The 24,944-nt window shown below is 37.8% G+C and overlaps 1 protein-coding gene across 2 annotated transcripts in view; it reads left to right on the forward strand.

Annotated features, from left to right (window-relative positions):
- csmd1b (CUB and Sushi multiple domains 1b) overlaps positions 1-24,944 on the forward strand; it is a 756,823-nt gene that overhangs the window by 665,426 nt on the left and 66,453 nt on the right. For both annotated transcript variants that reach the window (XM_039652188.2, XM_039652197.2), the window contains exons 38-44: positions 2,312-2,430; positions 2,529-2,598; positions 2,711-2,827; positions 12,605-12,814; positions 18,639-18,827; positions 20,183-20,360; positions 24,463-24,608. In XM_039652188.2, the coding sequence (XP_039508122.2) occupies positions 2,312-2,430; positions 2,529-2,598; positions 2,711-2,827; positions 12,605-12,814; positions 18,639-18,827; positions 20,183-20,360; positions 24,463-24,608 (1,029 nt within the window). The remainder of the gene's footprint in view (positions 1-2,311; positions 2,431-2,528; positions 2,599-2,710; positions 2,828-12,604; positions 12,815-18,638; positions 18,828-20,182; positions 20,361-24,462; positions 24,609-24,944) is intronic.

Consider the following 24,944-nt stretch of genomic DNA (forward strand, 5'->3'; position numbering starts at 1 on the left):
CTGAGCTTCAATTGAACGATGATTGGCTGACGACTCTGTCAAGGATGTACTATCCGGATACAATATCGTGTGAAAAACCAGTCTGTAAATCAACCTGAATGGGCCCAACTGGTAATTACCAAGGGACAGTGGTAACAAACAAAAACTACACAATTATACTTGTTGCTGTATTATTATTATTATTATTGGATACTTTTGGCCAACTAAAAAAGTACTCTAACGTTTTACAGCTTTTCTCAAATTGTATTTTTGGTTTGGTTTAATATATTAATATTGAATATTAATCAACAATTAAACTTAATATTAATCAAAAATGTTTATTTTCTCAAAGACATTCATAGTAAAAGAAAAAAAATAATAATCATAAAATATATATATTTTTTAAACTTGTTTGGGGCTTTTTACATTTTGATCTCATCATAAACACAAACTTAATTAGCTATAATATGAAAGTAGAATTTTCACTTAAGATAAAATCTAAAAACATTTTGTCAATCAATGTTTAATTTACTTGCAATAAATAAAGATAACTTTGAAATACCTTTGGTAATAATGAAGTTTTTTTTTTTTTAAATATCAAATAAAAATAAAAAAAGATAAAACCCACAATAATAATTAAAGCTTGTTCGAAAAGCTTGTTCTGCACATCCACACTGATATGAAGTGAAAATAATATTTATAGAACATACCCCCCCCCCCCCCCATTTGCTTAAATCAAGTTAGAAGTAGAAAGCATAATGTTCACTTTCAATAAATGAAACATTTTATTCATTTTTTTTTCATAAAATATATAAAATATTATTATTTTCTTGTTAGTGTTAGTTACAAGCTGTTCCTCATGCCTTCAAACACAGAAACACCAAATGGAACGGGAACAGAATTTATTTACTGAATGGAACTAAAGCTAAAAAGAAAACTCCAATGCAGAGTGTTACAGGTGTGTGTGCTGGCAGGCAGACAGACACCCAGAGACGATTAAGGTTTCAACACAAAGTTTACTTATTATCCAAACAGATAGCAGAAATAGACACACATAGTATAAACGTGACCGGACACTGAATGACGGTGAAGGATAAACTTAAGCAGTGTGAATACAAATGAGCTAATTAGTGACATACAACAGATACACATGAACTCATAATGACAGAAACCATGACAACCAAGGAGTAGCGGGAAAATGAACAAAGGGAGATAGAAACTGCTGAATTCAAACTAAAAGTCCATGATAACTTTACAAACTGAACATAGGCTAATGGCGACACTGAGAGGGACTTTGGCTTTTCATTTCAGAGGGCCACACCACTCAGATTAATATATGCTGCAACATTAGCTTTGTTGAAAATGTAAGAATCATGTTGACTCTGATGTACTGGGCTATGAATAAAGATGAAATGGAGTGAGAAAGAGAGGGTCTTGGCAAACCGCTTCAAATCGCTACATCGCCATCAGCTTTGAGCTGTCATCTTTGGCTCAGCTCTCAGAACATAAGCTCTTTCCCTGCCCAGTTTCATATAGTACATCCTCTGAGAGACCCCACAGCAGGGTCATCGTAGTTAAAAAAAAACATAGAAATAAAAATAACAAGTTTTGTTTCTTGAAATAAAATATTAAAAAGTGTAGATTTTATTTCAGCTAGTTAGCAGGGCTAATTCTCATTTTTATTTAGTTTAACTTGATGTACTAAAAAAACTAAAACTGACGAGAAAATTATAAGTATATAAAAATTCTATTTTATTTTTATTTATTTTTTTAAAAATGACAGAAAACAATCAAGTTAAAAACTATAATAGTATCTGATTCATACTCAAATAACACTTGCCCACAGTAAAACAGATGCTGACCATGAAACATCATCTTGCATTCAGAACTAATTGCCTTCTTAATGTATTATTATGAATGTATTATAATTGAGTTGTAGTGACCATCAAAGATCACAAAGGCAAATTTCTCTTTTCATCTTCTTTCGTTTGTAGACATATTTCTGCAGTGTAACTTTATCACAAACGAACACTCGATGAGTGATGTTTGCAGAAATACGGAAAAAAGCACACCACTGTGACAAAGCCACCCGTCGTGTGGCATATCTCAACAAGAGAAAAGCAGAAAGCACGCTCTCATGAACCACACCACAGCCGTTGCCATGGCAACATCTTGCACAGTCTATTAGGGTACTGAATTTACGCACTGAAATCGAGTGGGTAAAAGACAGCATACAACTACATAGAGCGTATGAATTCAAATATATCTGTTTTTGAGAGTTATGGTATAATATGCTGATTCTGTATCTCAATGCCTTCTCTGATCCATTTAGCTGTGGGACTGACAACCTGCCCGGAACCCGTGATCCCAGCCAATGGCATTAAGAATGGCGACAGGTACATGGTGAATGAGGTCGTGTCATTCAGCTGTGAGCCGGGATACGTGCTTCAGGTACGGTGTTCATTTTCCATTGCTGTGACACACACATACAGGTGCAAATGAGCAATAATGTGGTAGAAAATGGTATCATGTGACCTCTTGTTTTCCAGGGACATTCTCACATAACATGTATGCCAGGAACCGTGCGTCGCTGGAATTACCCCCCTCCACTCTGTATTGGTATGTTTCTATTCTAATCAGATGGCGTGTTTTCTTAGCCATACGACTTGTCATAATTTTTCATTTTCAAACACCTTTGGTGTTCTCTTTTATGTCTCCTTGTGTTTTTTAGCGAAGTGCGGCGGGAGTCTTTACGATATGAGCAACGTGGTTCTGAGCCCGGGTTTCCCTGGGAACTACCCTGGAAACTTGGACTGCACCTGGAGGATCGTACTTCCCATTGGATATGGTGAGTGCGCCGAGAGCTGCTACTGAATCAGCTGTCAGGAGATTACAATTTCAAATGGTTTCTCTCAAGAAGTTTTGTCCTCTTCATCTTGTACACTGCAGTGTGCCGGTATATTATGACCAGCATTGAGGACAAACTAACTTATATAGTGAAATTACCGACTTAAAGGAACACTCCGACTTTTTGGGACTTTAGCCTGTTCACCTTACCCCCCAGAGTTAGATAAGTCCATACATACCTTTTTCATCTCCGTGCGTGCTATAAGTCTGTTTGACGCACCCACCGCTAGCCTAGCTTAGCACAAAGACTGGATGTGAATGGTTGCAGCTTTCATACTAATCCAAATGAGTGACAAAATAACGCAAACGTTTTCCTATTTACATGTTGTGGTTTGTATAGTCACAGAGTGTGCAAATATCAAGGCCATGTGAGACACAGACATCTTTTGACCGTATAAATACTATATTTTCTGAAGGCGAAGCACTGCTACTTGGGCAGAGTGATAACCATCACCTGAGACGCACCGTGACGAGGAGCAGAGTGTTCGCTCAGTGTTGTAAAGAGTCAGCAATTACTAACGTTAGATAGAAAAGCATAGTTTATCATGGGTGTTTGCTTTATTGTATGAGCTGTGACAATAAACAGGGGAGACCAGGTAATACAGTACCATGTTTCATTGATTTCCGACCAAAAACGCACCCAGATTTATAAATATCACAGAACATGAATAAATAATTATTATTACAGGAATCAATATATTTTAAATGCAATTTATTAGCTGAACCAAATGTATTCAACAGTAGCCTATATAATATACAGTATATGTAACCGGCAGAGAAGTCACTGTCTGGTTGAAGTTTGTCCCTCTGCAGCTACGGTAGCCCCCTGACGTCACACAGCTAGCTGTGAGTGGCTAAACAACTCATTTGCGTCTAAGCCACTTCCTATAAAACAGTCTGCACTGTTGTGCTTAGGAATTGGCTTAGATGCAAATGAGTTGTTTAGCCACTCACAGCTAGCTGTGTGACGTCAGCGGGCTACCGTAGCTGCAGAGGGACAAACTTCAACCAGACAGTGACTTCTCTGCCGGTTACATATAGGATAGAATAAGGGGAAAGTAATAGCACAAATTGTTTTTGCACAATGAACTCACAGCCTATCGTACCCTTTTGCACGCTCAAGTTCGTTATTTCCATGGTTATTTCAAATTTAGGCTACTAGTCGCGCCGCGCGCAGGGTGCAAGTTCAACGCGGTGAACGCGCTCGTTTTTTTTCCCAAGCGCGTCCGCACCTCATCAAGATAAAAACATATTCATACCCTAATCATATAATAGTGTCACTAACGTTACATTAGATCTGGCTAATGGCACTGTTACAGTAGGTCATCTAAAAACATAACGGAACACTTACCTCAGCCGCAGGTGATCCACTTGTCCTGTCTGTGCTATCGATGGGATAGCCGTATCCTTCAGCACATTATGGTCCGTGTGGCAAATTCCATTTTTTCAAAATAGTCGTCCATTGAAATGTACCGAGCAAACATAATGTCCCTTGATAATCTATTTAGGTGTGTTTGGATCAATATCCAGAGTAAGTAAGTTAGCCATTTCTTCATCCAGTCAGCGTTTTTAGTTGGAATTCTGTGAAACATGGTATTACCTCTCCTGTTTACTGTCGCAGCTATTTACAATAGAGCGAAAACCCATGACTCTAAACTACGCTTTTACTATTTATAAATTGCTGACTCTGTTACCCAAACACTGAGCGAACTCTCCGCTCCTCACCACGGCGTGTCTCAGGTGATGCGGTTATTACTCCGTCAACGTAGCAGGGCTTCGCCTTCAGAGAATAGTTCCCAGGTTTTATACGGTTAAAAGATGTCTGTGTCTTATTTGACTTTGTTATTTGTACATTACGTATGTGACTATACAAATCATAACATGTAAATAGGAAAACGTTTGCGTTATTTTGTCACTCATTTGGATTAGTATGAAAGCTGCAACCATTCACATCCAGTCTTTGTGCTAAGCTAGGCTAGCAGTGGGTGCGTCAAACAGACTTATAGCACGCACGGAGATGAAAAAGGTATGTATGGACTTATCTAACTCTGGGGGGTAAGGTGAATAGGTTAAAGTCCCAAAAAGTCGGAGTGTTCCTTTAAAAGTCTACATGAAATTGAAATCGGCCATATTTATTTTCTAAATGGACTTTCCTGGTCATGTTGTGAACAAATTATGAACATAAAATAGTCACAATTCTTCATTAAAATGTAAAATACCTCCACTTCTGATGCAAGTTTAATTTTCAGATAAAAACACAACTTTTTTCAACTTCTCCTTTTGGATATAATGTATATAACATTTTTTTGATCTGGATAATTTCAATGGACAGAATCAAATCTTGCTCGACTTTTGTCTGGTTTCACTACCAGTAGCTAAAATGAATTGAAAACAGCATTTAAAGGTAGGGTAGGTCATTTCAGACAGGCTAGCAATAGCTAACTAGCTTAAGAACCCTCCTTTCAGAGTTCTCTCCAAAGCCATGCCTCCTTCAAGACACATGGACGTGTACAGCAAAGAGCAAACAAAAGCGGCATTAAACTACCTCATGTCTCATAAGCCCCTTTCACACAGCGAGTTGATCCCGGAAAATTGCCGGCAAAATGCCAGAACGCCTTCTGTGTGAACGCAAACACGACCTGGGATTGATTCTGGGATTGATCCCGGGTTGGGGACCTAGTAACATTGCCGAAATCAGTCCCGGAACGCGCGCTGTGTGAACAAAAGCCAGGACCAATGCCGTAAAGGGTGTGTCATAGTGATGACGCTCGTGCCATCGCGCGAGTCTGTTGCTCTAGAAGAACGTTTGTGTTCGTCATCAACAAAGAAAGGACGAACAAATACCTGCAAACTGGAGCGAAGCAGAGAACAGGAGCTCCTCACTATCCGTACTGAAGCTGAGATCGTTCACCAGCGCGTGTACGGTATGCGCGTTTATATGTTTTCGACGCGTCCGTTATAGTCTCATCCAACGCATTCTCATCCTTTAACGTCATATAGAACGCTATATGACAAAACGGCGCTATACTACGCACATGGAACCCGTTATCGTTAATATAACACGTGCTGTGAGGGCTAAGTTTATGTGTGGGGTAGGGTGTGCGTGTCATATTCACGCTAAAGGATTTATAACGTCTTGGGTTTGCGTGTTATATTAACGATAAAGGGTGCCATGTGCGTAGTATAGCGCCGTTTTTGCATATAGCGTTCTATATGACGTTAAAGGATGAGAACGGGCTGTCTCATCCTGACGTCATGTGTCTTCTCTGAATTTTTACGGGTTGTGTGTGAACGCACTCACAGATCCCGGCAAATCACTGGCAGTGTGAATGAACCGAAATCAAACAATTCCGGGACAAATGCTGGGTCACATTATCCGTGTATTTTCTGGAATATCTGTGTGAAAGGAATAACGCCGTTTAAAAGAACGGCGTTAGGTAACCACGTTATTTTTTCAGTAATCTAACTAATAACTTTTCCTGTCGTAACAACGCTGTTAACGTTATTGGACGTCTTATCTAGCGAAACGATCTGTCATTTCAAAAATAAATAAAAAAGTTTACGTTTTATAAGCACAAATGCTCGCCTTGCTCTGTTCTGTGATGAGCGTTCGTGACTCTCCTGTTCAAACGCGTTCATCAAAATGAACAAATATTTGTTCATGACTCGAAGGGTCCTAGATAAGACCCTTATTCATCGTCTGGTGTTCTTTAAAGCCTTTTGAATCTGCACTGAAACTCTCATTTGAAACTTGAACCGTTTGGTTCCCAATGAAGTTCATTATATGGAGAAAATCCTGGAATGTTTTCATCAAAAACCTTAATTTCTTTTCGACTGAAGAAAGAAAGACGTTGACATCTTGGATGACATGGGGGTGAGTAAATGATCAGCAAAAGGGTTTTTTTTTTTTTTTTTTTAAGTGAACTACCCCTTTAATAAGTGCAGTGAAGTGAAGTGCTGGATAAACCTCTTGCTGTCTGCCTACATGCAATAAATATAGAAAGTTATGTACCAACACCTGTCTGTTGTACTCATTTTAACTGACTTGTGAAAACAAAGAAATCCAAAATTCTTGACATGTATAAACTTTTTTTTAACAGTAACGCAAATAGTTACTTTCCCTGATAACGAGTTACTTTTATTTTAGAGTAATTCAGTTACTAACTCAGTTACTTTTTGGAACAAGTAGTGAATAACTATAACTAACATTCCCAACACTGCTCAAAGCACATAACAATAATGCATGATGCAATAATAAGAAGGACTTTTGAAAACTTAGACAAGGAAATATTTTTACCATTGTACAAATCCCTGGTAAGATCACAACTTGAATATGCAAGCTCAGCCTGGTGTCCATATAAAGTAAAATATGTGGAAAAAATTGAAAGGGTCCAGAGAAGAGCTACTAAATTAATTCCAGGAATGAAAAATATGGGTCCCACTTTATATTAAGTGGCTTTAAGTACTATGTACTTACATTGAAATTAATAATTTGATACAATGGACTTATTGTGTACATACATGTTTTTACATTGTACTTACATTTATAAAATTCCAGCATGTAATTCCAGCAATAATTAATTTATGTAACTACATTTGTAATTACACAGTTGACCCTCCCTTCACACCTTAACCTACCCTTAAACCGACCCATACCACCACACCTGTCCCTAACCTTACCCGTATCACACCTCAATAGCAGCAAAAGTGTTTTACAATACAACAGGAACACAATAATACCATGTACTTATTGTTCAATGTAAGTACATAGTAGTTAAAGCCACTTAATATAAAGTAGGACCAAAATATGTCATATGAAGATAGATAGAGGAAATTATGTTTGCCGACTCTTAAATTTTGGAGATACAGGGGAGATATGATTCAAGTTTATAAACTTGTTCAGGAAATATATGATGTAACAGTTGAACCTGTCTTTCAGTTATGGAAAAACAGGTACGAGACTCGAGGTAATTCGTTAAAACTTTACCCTAGATCATGTATTTTCCGAAAAGAGAAAGAACTTTTTTTACACTCCGTGTGGTAAAATCATGGAATGAGCTCCCAGAAGAAGTTATGTGTTCCCCTTCTATTAATTCCTTTAAGAATAGGCTGGATGCATTTTGCATGTCAAAAGATGTTATGTATAATTATAAAGTTCGTCTGTACTAAGTAATTAATTTTATGTCATTTATTTAGGATGTTAGGAAACCTCAATTTATGAAATTAATGTGTTTTTTAAAATAAATAAATAAAATGTGAATTTGTATATATATCTAGTTGTATCTTTTAGAGTCTGGGATAGAGGATTGTGTAATCCTGTACCAGAAATCCTTTCAATAAACTTCAATAAACTTTCAATAAATAACATTACAATAAATGATGCACGTAAACAACTTAAAGAGCACTGATCTGTACCACATGACTGCTGCAGATTAATTTCGGCGTTGATCGTGTTGCTTATTGAAACACATAAATTTGAGACACAAACTCAGTGTATAACGTCCCTGTTTTCCATCTCTTCCAAATGACATTAGTTATGGCATGAACGCGGCATAAGCTGGTTGTTTTGGTTTAGGAGGAACTGTAAAAGGTGGCTGCTGTTTTGTTTGCGGTGCTCTGTGACAGACGTCTGTCTAACCCTGCATAGCATGAAACGCGCTACGTGTGATGTCTGTGAGTAGAGTGCATGGAGGTGTGAAAATGCAATGCATTCTCATCCTTTAACGTCATATAGAACGCTATATGACAAAACGGCGCTATACTACGCACATGGCACCCGTTATCGTTAATATAACATGCGCTGTGAGGGCTAAGTTTAGGTGTGGGGTAGGGTGTGCGTGTCATATTCATGCTAAAGGATTTATAACGTCTTGGGTTCGCGTGTTATATTAACGATAAAGGGTGCCATGTGCGTAGTATAGCGCCGTTTTGTCATATAGCGTTCTATATGACGTTAAAGGATGAGAACGGGCTGGAAAATGCCAACACATTCTCACCCCAAGGCGTCACCTTTGACCATGCTTCAATATTTGACGTTTTAGGCGTCCTTTAGCGTCACTTACATGACGCGATCCTACGGCGTCATCTAACTGACGCCAAAGGAAAGCGTCAGTTAGAGGACGCGGTTAGGTTTAGGTGTGGGGTGGGGGTAGGGTACACGCGATCCTAGGGCGTCATCAAACTGACGCTAAAGGGCGCCTAAAGCGTCAGATATTGAAGCATGTCCAAATGCTTCCCAAGGCGTCAGTTAAGTGACGCCTTGGGGGTGAGAATGGGCTGAAAATGCATAAGTTGGGAGCCAGGTATAGGACATCGGACTGAACGCAATGATTGGACCAACATTTAATGGTCCTACGTCTTCCACAGACAAGATATATATAAATACATTTAGACCACTAAGCTTAGTAATTGCTATCAAGAGAAGGCAGAAAAGACTTTCAACCAGCATAACAAAAAATGTTCCTTGAACAAATCACCTACCCTGCATTTAATCCATCCATCCATTCTTCAAAATCTTATCCTATGTACAGGACAGAAGATCATGTTGACTTGGGCTGCAAAATCGCCATGTTTTTCCTCCAAGAAAATCTGATTTTGGCTAATTGTTTTGTTTATTTTAATAAACTGTGATTAAAAAAAATGGGTGTGTTTGAGAAATCTTTCAATAGAGCCTTCAGAGTTTTGAGTTTTGCATAGTGTCAAATATGTAAGTGTTAAAATGTCAATATTTGATTAAAGCCAGCTCTTTTTTGAACTGGCATGGCCAGTTCAAAAAAGTCAAAACACTGTCAAAACACTTAATTTGTTTTGACAGTGTTCATGAGTTTGTTTACTCTGCGAGTCTCATTGATGGAACAAAATCATTGAATTGAATGTGACAATTGCACAAGAGTGTTTTCCTGATCGTTTCACATAGAAATTCACTCTTGTTTCATGACTAATTACATGAGTAGACTCATGCATCTGGTATTTACCCAAAAAGCAGACAGCATCGTGCTGAATATCGACAGACACAAAGCAATGCTTCCTTTCTATCTAATGTTCTGACACTTAACACAAGAGTATTATTTGGTTACATTTATCTGAAATTTTAAGATGTTGTTTGAGACTTCGACGCAAGTCATTTAGTCGTAGCCCATTTGCTCTCCCCCCGCCTCACAGTTCAAATGAGTTGAGAACTAAGAAAACCATTCCAGCTGTTAACAAGGCAATTGCATGTCATTTAAAAAAAGCCATTCACACTTATCCTGGAGCACAACTATTTCCTCTCCGACCCCCTCTAACTTGGAAGAAAACAATGTAACATTGAGATATCCAAAAGCAATTTTCTGCCTTATCAAGCAGCCACTGCACAAACAAGAGCAAGAACCATCAGGTTTGTGCTGTGTAGCAAAAATGCATTAGCTTTCACTGTTAACAGGCTACAATCATTTGAATAAGACACATAGATGGCTTTGTGGCTGCTGATTATAGCTTTTAGGACAGTCTGAATAGGTAGAGTTAAGTGCAGTTAGGGGATAGCACCGCATCTGAATGACAATAAAGCTAATCTTTAAAAGAGCTACCTTAGGCGTCTCGGAACGACACATGCTTTCTGTTAAAATGGCTGACTTGTTTGATAGTTTTGTTGCCGAATTATCTAACCATCTTCTTTTATGTCGCAAATATTAAGTTCAAATCATCTAGTTGGAGACAAAGACTGAATTATTGTTGATGGTGCGGTGAAGTTAATGGTGCGTAATTGTAAAATTTCACACTTGTGTATTAACTGTGCTGTTCTCTGGCGACTTGGAGCTGTGAGAGACCCGGGTTCGAATACACTGTGAGACACCAATGTGTCCCTGAGCAAGACACTTAACCCCTAGTTGCTCCAGAGGCATGCAACCTCTGACATACATAGTAATTGTTAGTCGCTTTGGATAAAAGCGTCAGCTAAATGAATAAATGTAAATGTACACAATGAATTTCAGTGACCGCAACAGAACCAGAACTATGCAGCTCTGGTGTAGTCAAGGCCAGCCCAGACGTTGGCCCTGTTACACTTGGTTATAAAGGATTAGTTCCCTTTTAAATGAAAATTAGCCCATAATTTACTCACCCTCAAGCCGGCCTAGGTGTATATGACTTTCTTCTTTCAGACGAATAAAATCCTGGCTATAAAAAATATATATAAAAAAATTATCCTGGCTCATTTACATTTATTTACATTTACATTTATCTAGGGGTTAAGTGTCTTGCTCAGGGACACATTGGTGTCTCACAGTGGATTCGAACCCGGGTATCTCACACCAAAGGCATGTGTCTTATCCACTGCGCTGCCACCACCAACCTATAATGGCAGTGGATTGCAACCAACAGATTTAAGCTCAAAAACATGCATCCATCTGTCATAAACGAACTTCACGTGGCTCCGAAGGGTTAATAAAGGCCTTCGAAGCAAAACGATAAGTGTGTGTAAGAAAAATATTAATATTTAACACGTTACAAAATCGAATTCTAGCTTCCAGCCACACTAAGAGGTTGCTTAATATGTTGATTTAATTTAATCGTTTATTAATATGTAAACAAATTCATAGAGCACATGAAATATGGCAAAGGGAAGATTAAAAGTTATCTTTTTTACATGCAAAACAAACCTTATTTGCTCTTGTATGGCAAACAAGCACATTTCAACTATGAAAAAGCCTAAATTGAATATGTTCATTATTATACAGTAAAGCAATCATCTCTTAATCAAAATTACTGTGATGAAACATTTTAAATTATATAAATTACATTTACTGTACTATGCTGGCGTACAAAGGCAAAGTGCAGTAACTACACAAACAAAGAAACGGTGAAAAGGCCTTTAAAGTTTTTATACCAGCCAGTCAAACATGTTATGGGTAGATTATGTGGTAATGCATCTCCGAAACAGGACATAATTTAACCCAGACATGTTTTCACCAGACAGAACACATGTCATAAAGCCCATTACAAGTCTTAACTTATTTTTGACCAAATGTGTAGTTACTGCGCTTTGCCTTTGTAGGGCAATATGCATTTATCAACTTTTTGAAGTGTCAAAGTTCAAATTGCATAAAAAAATATATTCATTTATGTTTCAAAGATAAACCAAAGTCTTAAAATGTTTTAATGACGTGAGCATGAGTAAATAATGAAACAATTTTAATTTTTGGGTGTGCTAACCCTTTAATACTAGAACTAATTTGTTAATGGACATATTTTATTAAAGGATTCACTTGTGCTTTCAGACAATTTGTCCACATTTAAAAAGAATAGCAATAAAATGCAACAATGCATTTCTTTAATTTGTATTATTTATATTTAAAAATAGTAAATGTAAATGTTTTTTTATAGATAGATGGCCACATACAGTAGATTCTGACAAGTGCAATGTCTTCTGTCGAATCAAGATCAGTTTGTTAGTAATATGTTAGTTCTCTTCCTGTTTTCCAGCAATATCACAGTTCAAATGGAGCCAATTACTGAGCAAACATGAATGTTTTTTTTTTTTTTTTTGCACACATGCGGGAAAAAACGATCCACCAATTAACAGTGTCTCAGAGCTGCAGAAATAGCAGGTCTGTACAGGCCTGTCAGAGTCAATGGTTAAAAAAGCCTGTCACTTTAAATACATTCCTTATGTAAATTATGCACATAACGCACAGCCTGTTTAATACTGTGAAAGTCTAACATGTGACCTCTTACTCCGCAGGGGCACACATCCAATTTCTCAACTTCACCTCTGAGGACAACCATGATTTTTTAGAGGTCCGTAACGGGCCGCACCACAGCAGCTCTCTGATTGGACAGTTCAGCGGAAGCCAACTACCACCCCCTCTGCTGAGCAGCACGCACGAAACCGTCATCCACTTCTACAGCGACCACTCTGAAAACAGACAGGGCTTCAAACTCACTTATCAAGGTGGGTGACACTCCATCTTCAATTTGCATACTTCTCTTGTAGACATTGTCTGTCCTTGATTTTGTATTGGCCCTTCATGTGGGAGTGACGGCCTTTTACCAGGATCATTGGAAATATCTAAAGATTCAGTTCCTTTGAGATCACTGGGAGGACACTCCATTATGACAGCTGGGGTCTTGAAAGCATTTCAAAATCAATAAGATGCTGCATTTGGATGTGCACTTGGATTCCACTCGATATAAAGAACTCACCATTGTCTGGTCTCCCCACTTTTAGGTCAAACAGTTCGTCTGTCTCTGTCTCTTATCCACACTAGACTGAGTTGAAAAGAGCCAGGCTTAGCCTTGATCTGTGCTGCCAGATGGAGAGGAATACTGATGCCATGTTTTGATATACAAACAATAATGCAAGATGAAATAATATGATTATAAAGCTGTTGGTCGTGAGCACTGCACTTGAAGTGGTGTCTGGAGATGCACGTATGCTAGTTTGACGAGCTTTCTGCTTCTTCACAGAACAAGTGACGATACTCAGAGTAGCGACACGTATGTTGCTTGTGCGCGTCTCAAAAATTCCTTGAAACATTGTTTTAGTCTCGTTAATGAATGTTTCTCAATTTGAAATTTATTAAATCAAAAAATGTTTTAGTAATTTTATAATTTGGGCACTAATCAAATTAGTACTATCTTAACCCTTGGCATTTAAATTAAAGGGATAGTTCACCCAAAAATGAAAATTCTTTCATCATTTACTCACCCTCAAGTTGTTCCAAACCTCTATGTGTTTATTTGTTCTGCTGAACACAAAGGGAGATATTTGGAAGAATGTTTTAATCAAACAGATCTCATTCCCCATTGACTACCATAGTAGGAAAAAATACTATGGTAGTCAATGGGGATTGAGATCTGTTTGATTAAAACATTCTTCCAAATATCTCCCTTTGTGTTCAGCAGAACAAATAAACACATAGAGGTTTGGAACAACTTGAGGGTGAGTAAACGATGATAGAATTTTCATTTGTGGGTGAACTATCTCTTTAACATAAAAGATTGCATATGTGTTTTATGTTTTGTATCATATTTGATGCATCAGGTTTTTATGGGCCACATAATATAATAAAGAATATGGAGCTCAAACTCAAGGAGGCTCAAATTGAGCAAACTATGCATGTCAGTTGTCATTCTATACCTCCAAATAAAGGACCAGATTTACTAAACAGGAGAAATTACCAGGCTAGCGCAAATCCAAAAAAGCGCCAATGGAAGTTGAAGGTTCTGCACGTGATCTACTGACGATGCACAAATTAAAGGTCCTGTTCTTCATGCTTTTTTGAAGCTTTGATTGTGTTTACAGTGTGCAATATAACATGTGTTCATGTAACATGTGAAAAAAACACAGGATTTTTCACACAATTTACAATTTACTGTTTTCACTGTCCAAAAAACGGCCCGATGACTTCAGAAATACGTGACGAGTTCAGAAATACGTAACAAGTTCTGATTGTGCCAGCGGTTCCTGTGTTGTGATTCGACAGCAGCTTATCGCACGTTGCCCGGAAAGGTCACGCCTCTTACCATAAATTGTAGATGCATGCGCATCTGAATTCCTGTGGGTGGAGATTAGTCAAAAAACTGTTCTAGTTACGTCATTAAAAAAGGAAGTAAAGGGATGTAGTCCAAACAAGCCGTTCACTGTATGCTTTGAAAGGGGACATATGTTAAATAAAATATCTCGCTAGGCATTGAACTTTGAGCTTTATAATTTTACAGGCATTATTTATGCTCTAACAGCAACATTACACACTGACTAAAGTTTAAAAAATGGAATCGCGAAGAACGTGACCTTTAAAGAACACAGACGCAGCCGGATCATTTTCATAATGATAAAGTGCAGCGCAAATTAACATCTGGTTTAAGACATGCTTTGATTTCACTTTATTTTGATGGTCCCTTTAACACATTCTGTTGACTCTATAAGTAACGTTGCACCTACATGTTTACTAACTCTCATTAGAGTTATTTATAATGAGTAGGTTGTAATTTGGGGGGGCATCACAACAAAGAGTTAACAGATATTAAGCAGACAGTCTACTAATAATGAGAGTTGACATGTAGTTGAAACGTTATTTGTAGTCATCAGAATGTTCAAAAGGGACCATCAAACTACCCATGCTTATTTGGGTGGCGGTAAGTAATGGCGAAAATACCATTAAATTGACGTGTGCAAACGCATTCATTTTGGATCTGAAAGGGAAACTCCTAAAAAAATGCATATGCAGAAAAAATACTTAGTACAATTTACTTAGATTTAAAATTGTACATGATTGGAATTAAGTAAAATCCATTAACTAAGTTATGTAAAATTAACATAGAGAATAAGTAAATTTAACTTTAGGTCAATTTGGTTTGATTTACTTTGATGGTCCACTTTTAGACATTCTAGTAACTACAAGTACATTGTCCAATACATGTCAACTATGCCTGGCTCACACTACAGGAGTTTTAAAATCCTAACCGATTTTGAAATCTAGTTCCAGCTCACACTTAAGGGATTAGTTCACTTTTGAAAAAACTTTTGCTGATAATTTACTCACCCCCATGTCATCCAAGATGTCCATGTCTTTCTTTCCTCAGTCGAAAAGAAATTTAGGTTTTTGATGAAAACATTCCCGGATTTTTCTCCATATAATGGACTTTAATGGGAACCGGATGGTTCAGGTCCAAAAGACAGTTAATAACTGTTTCAGATGCAGCTTCAAATGTCTTTAAACGATATCAGACGATGAATAAGGGTCTTATCATGCGAAACGATCGGTTATTTCAAAGCTTATTCCAAAAATGTAACTTTTCTAAGGACAAATGCTAGCCTTGCTCTATTCTGTGAGGCGCGTTTGTAACGTCACGTAATACGTAATTACGTTCAAAAGGCGACGTAGCCGGAAGTACAGAATCAAAATCGTCAGACATCGTTGTTTTACCTTTTAATTCCTTTTTTGTAAACGGCGTTTGAATTAGTTTTCACGTTCAACCTATGCGTTCAACTTGTAAACACTCTGACTCTGTACTTCTGGCTACGTCGCCCGTGACCTTTTGAACGTAATTACGTACTACGTGATGTTGCAAATGCGCCTCACAGAATGGAGAAAGGCTAGCATTTGTCCTTAGAAAAGTTACATTTTTGGAATAAGCATTGAAATAACCGATCGTTTCGCATGATAAGACCCTTATTCATCGTCTGGTGTCGTTTAAAGACATTTGAAGCTGCATCTGAAACAGTTATTAACACTATCTTTTGGACCTGAACCATCCGGTTCCCATTGAAGTCCATTATATGGAGAAAAATCCTGGAATGTTTTCATCAAAAACCTAAATTTCTTTTCGACTGAGGAAAGAAAGACATGGACATCTTGGATGACATGGGGGTGAGTAAATTATCAGCAAAAGTTTTTTTCAAAAGTGAACTAATCCTTTAAAGAGAATCTTTGCAGATTTTCTTCCCTCAAATCTTAAACATGCTCACACTACAAGATTTGAAAATTGTGGTGCATCACACAGTACACAATGTTATAAAGATTATTGTGCCAGAGTAAGAGGCTCACGTGATCTCTCGCAGCAGATCGGAAGCAGAAAAGTGGATGTAAACAAAATAGCTGTCCCTCATATCAAGTCATATTTGTGAAATGGTTGCAGTGACCAAGGAAAGAGATTTTTTTTTTTTTAATCATCCTTTTAACATTTAAGGTTAGGCTATTTCTAATGAATGGCGACAGCTCTGGTCAGTACAATGAAAAAATGCTATTGATCTCTATGAAGTGAAGAATCAGCTTCGCGTTGCCCATGCGCCGCATTTGCTGCTGAGCCTTGTGAAGTGGAGCTCAAAGTTCAAATTAAATATTAAAATAAATAACAGCTTGTTTCATTACATCTATATTTGAATGAATATATATATATATATATATATATATATATATATATATATATATATATATATATAAATATATATATATATGTACAGTATATATATATATTACATTGTGTGGACCCTTATTCTGACATTGCATCTTCTGTGTACTGCGCTATTTAGTTTAGTTTTTTTTACCGAACATATACTTGTCTTCGTGACTGCTGACCAGAGCACAACACTTATTTATTTAGCAATAAATAAACAAATGAAGATAATACGGTATATCACGCTGTTGAGTCACTCAAAATTACAACAATGGAAATTCCTTCACCACGACAGCCTTGTTTCTTATTGGCTAGACAGTACTGACGTTAATCACAATCTTGCTCATCCTGATAAATATTAAACATGTTTGATATGATCGGAGCCAGCCCGATTTGTGTGAGAGCAGATCATGAGGTGCAATATTCGATCTGTGAACGCCTCACATTACCATATAATCAGCGCCGAACCGATCGAGGTAATCAACAAGATTTTTTTCTCCGATTCTCGTGAGGGGAAAATCGGACATGATTCGGCCGAAAACTCCTGTAGTGTGAGCCAGGCCATAACTCTCATTAAAATAATAGTATACTGCAGTTGTCGGTTAGTAGACTGTTTGGTTAGGGTTATCTGTTAGGCTTCGGATAAGTAGAATAAGCTGACATGTAATTAGAGTTACTTATAGTCAGTAGAATGCCTTTTACGGGGAGCATCAAAATAAAGTGTTAGCAGAATGACTATGAATACTCTCATGACTGCTAGTTGATATGTAGTTGAAAAGTTACAAATAGTTTAGTAGAATGTCTAAAGTGGGCCATCAAAGTTTGTAAATTTTACTCAATGTAGCACAGAAAGAATTAAGCCATGATTTTAAAGTGTATGCTTTACTTAAAAAATATTTAAGTAAATAATAAATTTCCTGTTCAACCAGCCGAATGTTGTTTAATCTACACATTATAGGCAATGAGGTACCCAACCAAACACAGAGACTTGTACACAATAACGGTAACATTTAATGGATAGTTTTTGAGTATGAATGGGTCAGTTTGAGTTGAAAATTAACTCTTGTTTCAGAATAATGAACTAAACCTAACGTCAAAACAATGAAAATACAACTTTAAAAACAGTGGAAAATTCTACCGTTAATAATTATGAATGCCTCAGTGCATGATGTGAACACTAGGAAGTTAAGCAGGGGCCGGTTTCACAAAGCTATTTTTAGACCGGTCTATAGTGTTAGACAAGTCTAAAATTTGCTCGTAGACTAGTCTAATGCAAGCTAGACAGTTTCACAAAAGTAACGACTGACTTAATTTAGACCAAAAAAATAGACGCCTTACCCCCAGGCTAACTTAGGTCTGAGACTCTATGTTACCTTGGCAACCAACAGTAGAAATCAGTTACATTTCAAACAGCCAAAAGAAAAGGGAAAATGGCTCATAATGGCTCATAGCTATGAGGACTTTATCGGTCGGTTTCGTTTTGCCCAATGAAGCTATAGTTATTATACTTAATTTTTTTAACTTTTGATTTTTGAAGAGTCTTTAATGAAAACATAATAAACAATTCCAAGTAAAATATACTTTTACTTTTTTACTTATGTTTTTTTTTTCTCTAGTATTTAATTCACTAAATAATCATTGTTTATCAGTGTAAATAAATAAAGGATTAAATAAATGCCTCCAACAATGAATGTTCTGTCACAATCTACTCGCCTCCATATCGTTCCAAACCCATATATTGATTGACTTTTATTTTTTTATGTTTCAAAATAAGATGGGTTTTGGAACAACATGAGGGTGAAAATTTCATACAGTACTTCCACTTCCAGACACACAGATATTCAAATGTTCTGTTTTGTTTTGTTTTCTTATTTTAGCATATGAATTACAAAACTGTCAAGACCCATATCCATTCCACAATGGATACATCATCAACGGCGATTTCAATGCAGGCCAATCGATAACATTTGAATGCTTCCCTGGATATGTTTTGGTGGGCCACCCTGTGTTAACATGCCAGCACGGGATCAACAGGAAGTGGAACCATCCCTTTCCTCGCTGTGAAGGTAAAGGGAAGGGAAGAAAGTAAAGAAATGTGTTATTTTTTCTTCTATCCCTGTCAGCTTTCTTGAAGTTTCTCAAGTTGTGTTGTGATAAGCACACTGTTATTTTTAGCCGCCTTTGCCCACACTTTAAAACAGAAAGCTTTAGAAATACTCTGACTTTACAAGACTTACAAAGGTATTATCCGTACACTCCCAAATGCATTTTTAACTATGCTCTTTAACTGAAGTGTTACTACTTTGTATTGCTAGTACAATAAGAGCCACTGTGTTTTAAAACCATCTTTAAAACAGACTTTGAAGACCTGAACAGTGGAGACATAGGCTACTGGGAGCTGTTCTAAATTGTAGCCTTGATGATTAGCGTGGGTAGTGTAGTGTGAAAGCCGACCTGTCTATTATCGATCAGTTGCTCAACTTGTTTCTCCGAGGCTTCCGTTTGCAGGGAATCTCAACTGCAAAGACTATTGGGCCTTTTTTTTTTTTTTTCTAACTGTGTTATTGTGTTGTGAACTACTGTACTGTATGTGCCAGTATCTTCTATCCATGTTGTTTCTCGCAGCCTCAGGAATGTTTTGTTCTCTTCTTCAGTTTTCACTCATCTGCAATTGAAATGGTTATCTCTGCTACAGGAGTCTTAATAGGAGTATATCACCCCAAAAAAAATAACATTTTGTCATAGTTTAAGTGCCCTCATGTCATTCCAAAATCTGTAAGCTGTTTTCCCCATACAATAACACTTCATAGTGAATTCTGTAAAGCTCAAAAGAAGGACAAAAACATTTGATTTAAAAACTTTAAAACTTTAAAAATAGTCCATATGACTCAGGAATATTTTGTTCTCTTCTTCAGTTTTCACACATCTGCAAATGAAAGTTATCTCTGCTATAGGAGTCTTTATAGGAGTATATCACCCCAAAAAATAACATTTTGTCATAGTGTAAGCGCCCTCATGTCATTCCAAAATTTGTAAGCTGTTTTCGCCATACAATGGTGAATTCTGTAAAGCTCAAAAAAAGGACAAAAAACATTCGATTTAAAAACTTTAAAAATAGTCCATATGACTCCATTATTTTCAAAGTCTCCTGAAGTCTATAGTGTCTTTATGGTGCTTTTTGGTCTATTTTGGAGAGTTATGAATTTTGTGGACCGGCGGGTGGTGTGTGTGTGTAGTTTACAGCATATGGGTTTTGAACAACATGAGGGTAACGTAAATAATGTCAGACTTTTCATTTCTGGGTGAGTCATTCCCCTAACATTCAGATTTTGCTCTATTCCCTGGTGTTTAACATTTGCTGTCATTCTGAAAGACAGATTACTAATGCAGTCATGGTTGAGTAATGCTTATCTGCACACAGCTCCCTGTGGCTACAACGTGACGGCTCCAAACGGCACCATTTTCTCTCCAGAGTACCCAAACGAGTACCCAGACTCTCAGGACTGCACTTGGCTCATCACCGTGCCTCATGGTCATGGAGTTTACATCAACTTCACCCTGCTCCAAACTGAGCCTGTGACTGACTATATTGCTGTCTGGTGAGCACAGCTCCATTTAACAAGTCATTTGGCAAATATCAGACTGTCATGAAGACAAGGCAATTATTTATGCTTGCAGACTAGACTAATGCTGATGATGTTGTTGTTGTTGTACGTCAAGCAAATCGAGTTCCTTTGTTTACCAATATTTGTAGTCTGTGGTCACTGTGCAAAGCAAAATTTGTGAAGCTTTCACTCAAAAGCATTGGGGTAATTCTCAGAAAGAAAAAAAAGAAACCATATATATATATATGTATATATATATATATATTCAAATCCTTGATTCTGATTGGTCAAGAGCTGTGCTTTATTCACGATAAAATGCGGCTATGACCGATTCACCCAACGGTTCTATTGATCGCTGTGCAACACTGCGGTTCTATGTTGTTTTTATTTGAGCTTTCATGCATTTTACACATTGGAACGTTGTTGCTGGTCATGCTCAGGGACTATTTTTTTCTAGCGGAAGGAAGGCTTTTAGTGATTCTACTTCAAGAAAGTTGCACTAATACATTGTTTTTTACTTTAATATTGTGTGGCAACCGTTTTATATAAGCAATAAGGTACTCGAGGCAAGTGCTGTATCGTGAATAAGTAATGGCTGAAGGGGTTGCAGGCACTCCACTTCGCGTCGTGCCTAACAACGCCCTTCAGCCGTTACTTATTCACGATACAGCACAGCCTCTCGTACCTTATTGCTTACATATATATATACACTCACCGGCCACTTTATTAGGTACACCCGTCCAACTGCTCGTTAACACTTAATTTCTAAGCAGCCAATCACATGGCGGCAACTCAGTGCATTTAGGCATGTAGACATGGTCAAGACAATCTCCTGCAGTTCAAACCGAGCATCAGTATGGGGAAGAAAGGTGATTTGAGTGACTTTGAACGTGGCATGATTGTTGGTGCCAGAAGGGCTGGTCTGAGTATTTCAGAAACTGCTAATCTACTGGGATTTTCACACACAACCATCTCTAGGGTTTACAGAGAATGTTCCGAAAAAGAAAAAACATCCAGTGAGCGGCAGTTCTGTGGGCGGAAATGCCTTGTTGATGCCAGAGGTCAGAGGAGAATGGCCAGACTGGTTCGAGTTGATAGAAGGGCAACAGTGACTCAAATAACCACCCGTTACAACCAAGGTGGGCAGAAGAGCATCTCTGAACGCACAGTACGTCGAACTTTGAGGCAGATGGGCTACAGCAGCAGAAGACCACACCGGGTGCCACTCCTTTCAGCTAAGAACAGGAAACTGAGGCTACAATTTGCACAAGCTCATCGAAATTGGACAATAGAAGATTGGAAAAACGTTGCCTGGTCTGATGAGTCTCGATTTCTGCTGCGACATTCGGATGGTAGGGTCAGAATTTGGCGTCTACAACATGAAAGCATGGATCCATCCTGCCTTGTATCAAAGGTTCAGGCTGGTGGTGGTGGTGTCATGGTGTGGGGAATATTTTCTTGGCACTCTTTGGGCCCCTTGGTACCAATTGAGCATCGTTGCAACGCCACAGCCTACCTGAGTATTGTTGCTGACCATGTCCATCCCTTTATGACCACAATGTACCCAACTTCTGATGGCTACTTTCAGCAGGATAATGCGCCATGTCATAAAGCTGGAATCATCTCAGACTGGTTTCTTGAACATGACAATGAGTTCGCTGTACTCAAATGGCCTCCACAGTCACCAGATCTCAATCCAATAGAGCATCTTTGGGATGTGGTGGAACGGGAGATTCGCATCATGGATGTGCAGCCGACAAATCTGCGGCAACTGTGTGATGCCATCGTGTCAATATGGACCAAACTCCCTGAGGAATGCTTCCAGCACCTTGTTGAATCTATGCCACGAAGAATTGAGGCAGTTCTGAAGGCAAAAGGGGGTCCAACCCGTTACTAGCATGGGGTACCTAATAAAGTGGCCGGTGAGTGTATATATATATATATATATATATATATATATATATGCATTTTAGACAATTAATTACAAAAAGGTACAAAATGTAAGTCTGACGTCATCATACTCAGATTCTAGTCAGAATGTGAGTCTGATACTGTTCTATTGGGCTGTGATTATGGACTGTATTTCAACCAAACCAGGAAAAAAACAAAAACAAACAAACTCTGCACTCAATTGGATACACTGAATGGCGTAGGAAGGATGGCAAAAACATCGGCCATCCTTTGTTGTAAATTAATTCATCCCAAGCACTCTTTGGTGACGTGGATTTACGTTATTGTTGATCAACTGTCCATCATCGTATAAAGCCCGTCTTGACAATTTTATTAGTCCGAACAGCTCTGGTTCAGGCACTTGCTTCTCAACGGATCAAGTCCAGACCAAATTTTCCATCCTCAACTGTTGTGGGCGGGGCTAAGCTCAGCTGGCATCCAGGCTAATAATATGTGCAATTTTGCATTAAAATATCCCCAAACCACTAGAACATTGTTATAATGGCTTGTGTTCTTACATTATCCCAAATGTTTCCTGTTTAGATCCAGAGAAATACGCAATTTTAATCAGTGACGCGTGAACACGACAACTCCTATGATTTCATGCTCAGTCACTATCATCAAGCTACGTCTTTGTTATTCTTTTGAATAAGCGACCTCTTGCGGTGAAACTTACATACTGTGGCTTTAATACTAATACTTTAATACTACCAAAAACAACAACAACAAAAAAAATCTGTCATTAATTTCTCACCCTAATGTTATTTTTGATGAAATCCAAGTTTTTTCTGACAGACCCAACCAACCCCAAAGCAAAGACCTGCAACGTTATTACCATTTTTAAGGCCCGGAAAGGTAATAAAGACATCTTTAAAATAGTCCATAGTAGTTCAACCTTAATATTATGAAGCGATGAGAAAAAAAACAAACGAAAATAACAACTTTGTTCAACAATTTCTTCTATTCCGTGTCAGTATCTGACAGTATCTTATCTCTCCTGCGCTCCTACACGGAGAGAAGAAATTGTTGAATAGAGTCTAATTGATTGTTTTGTTTTTCTCATATATATGAGAAATATATATTAGAGCTGTAAATATATTAGGGCTGTCAGTTAAATGCGTTATTAAAAGCGTTAACGCAAACCCATTTAAACGGCATACATTTTTTTAGCGCGCAATTAACAGTCAATTTGGCCTAACAAACTTTGTCGTTTTTTCACATGCTTTTGCAAATGGACACGGCATACGCAATGCTGCGCCATGAAACCCATTCATTTCAATGGCTTGCACCGCGCGGGGACGTTTTTCTTGCTTCGCCGACCAAAGCGCAAAGCGAGATGCCGAAATGGATGTTACTCCAGTTACTTTTAAAATTTGCCGAATCAAGTTCCATTGACAAAAGACCAAAGTGTGTTTTTTCGTTGTGAACTGAGCTATCATCATCGCAGCACGTCCAGTCAGAAATACCACCAATGATGGCCAAGGACACACACAGACGATGCAAATTCTCCTCCCCCTCGTCAATATCAGGACCTCGTCAGTGTTTCTTTCACCCTTTTATTGATGGACAGTGTTGCATTGTTTGAGAGATTATTTGCTCCATGTGAGAATGTTAGTGTGAAGTTGAACACATATGCCAATGTTGTTTTCAATAAAAAACATTTGCACAAAGCAAGCCGATCCACTTTTCCATGTTGATAAGAGCATTAAAATAAAATAAAATATATACATATATTTTACAGACAGGTTTCATAAAGATTAACTCCCAGAATTATTTATTTTCTTTTCATTTCCAACACAACACTTACAAAAGTGACTGAATTTAAATCTCGCTTTGTTAATAACAACAGACCACAGAGAAAAATGTTGTAATTTCTACTGATTAATCTGAAACAGTACTGAGTTTATTAAAATAATATGGAAATGTACATCGTCAGCGCTTCCCCAGCAATATCGGCTGTTCATCTTCATAAGTCATTAAACAAGCGGACTAGTCTGTGAAGTCATCATTTTTACTGTTTTCGTTCAAGCTGGTCTGTAATGTAATGCTTTTATTCAAAAGTCAGCACAATCTCACAGTAACTTTTGAAGATTGTGGCAGGATCACAGGTTGTAATGTAATTTCAATGCAAGTTTCCCTCTTCCAGGGATGGCCCAGAGCAAAGCTACCCGCAGCTGGGGATTTTCAGCGGCAACACAGCCCTTGAGTCAGCCTACAGCACTTTCAATCAGGTTCTTATCAAGTTCCACAGCGACTTCTCGACAAGTGGATTCTTTGTCCTCAATTTCCATGGTTAGTTTCTCTTTCAAATGAAAATTTGTGCAGCTGAAATGCAATGCATACCGTAAAGTGCTGCTGGAAATATATTTGAATCATGGGATTCAGCTTGTTTTCATACACTAAGGATGCATGACGGCTGCCTCTGATGACATCACGTTATTTCAGGAGATTAGAAGAGTCAAAAATAGAAGCTTCCTTTGGCCTCTTTGATATCAGTGTCAGCGTGCAGAGCATAGGAAAATCATGTGAAAATGAACCTTTCATCTAATCTTTCAACTTTCATTTCAGAAAAAGTCTGGCATATTTGTGGTTTAAATACAACTCTGTATTCTTGAGAGGTCTCTCAGC

Source organism: Pimephales promelas, chromosome 11 (genome assembly GCF_988280905.1).
Source record: "Pimephales promelas chromosome 11, fPimPro1.hap1.1, whole genome shotgun sequence".
Lineage (NCBI taxonomy): Eukaryota > Metazoa > Chordata > Actinopteri > Cypriniformes > Leuciscidae > Pimephales > Pimephales promelas.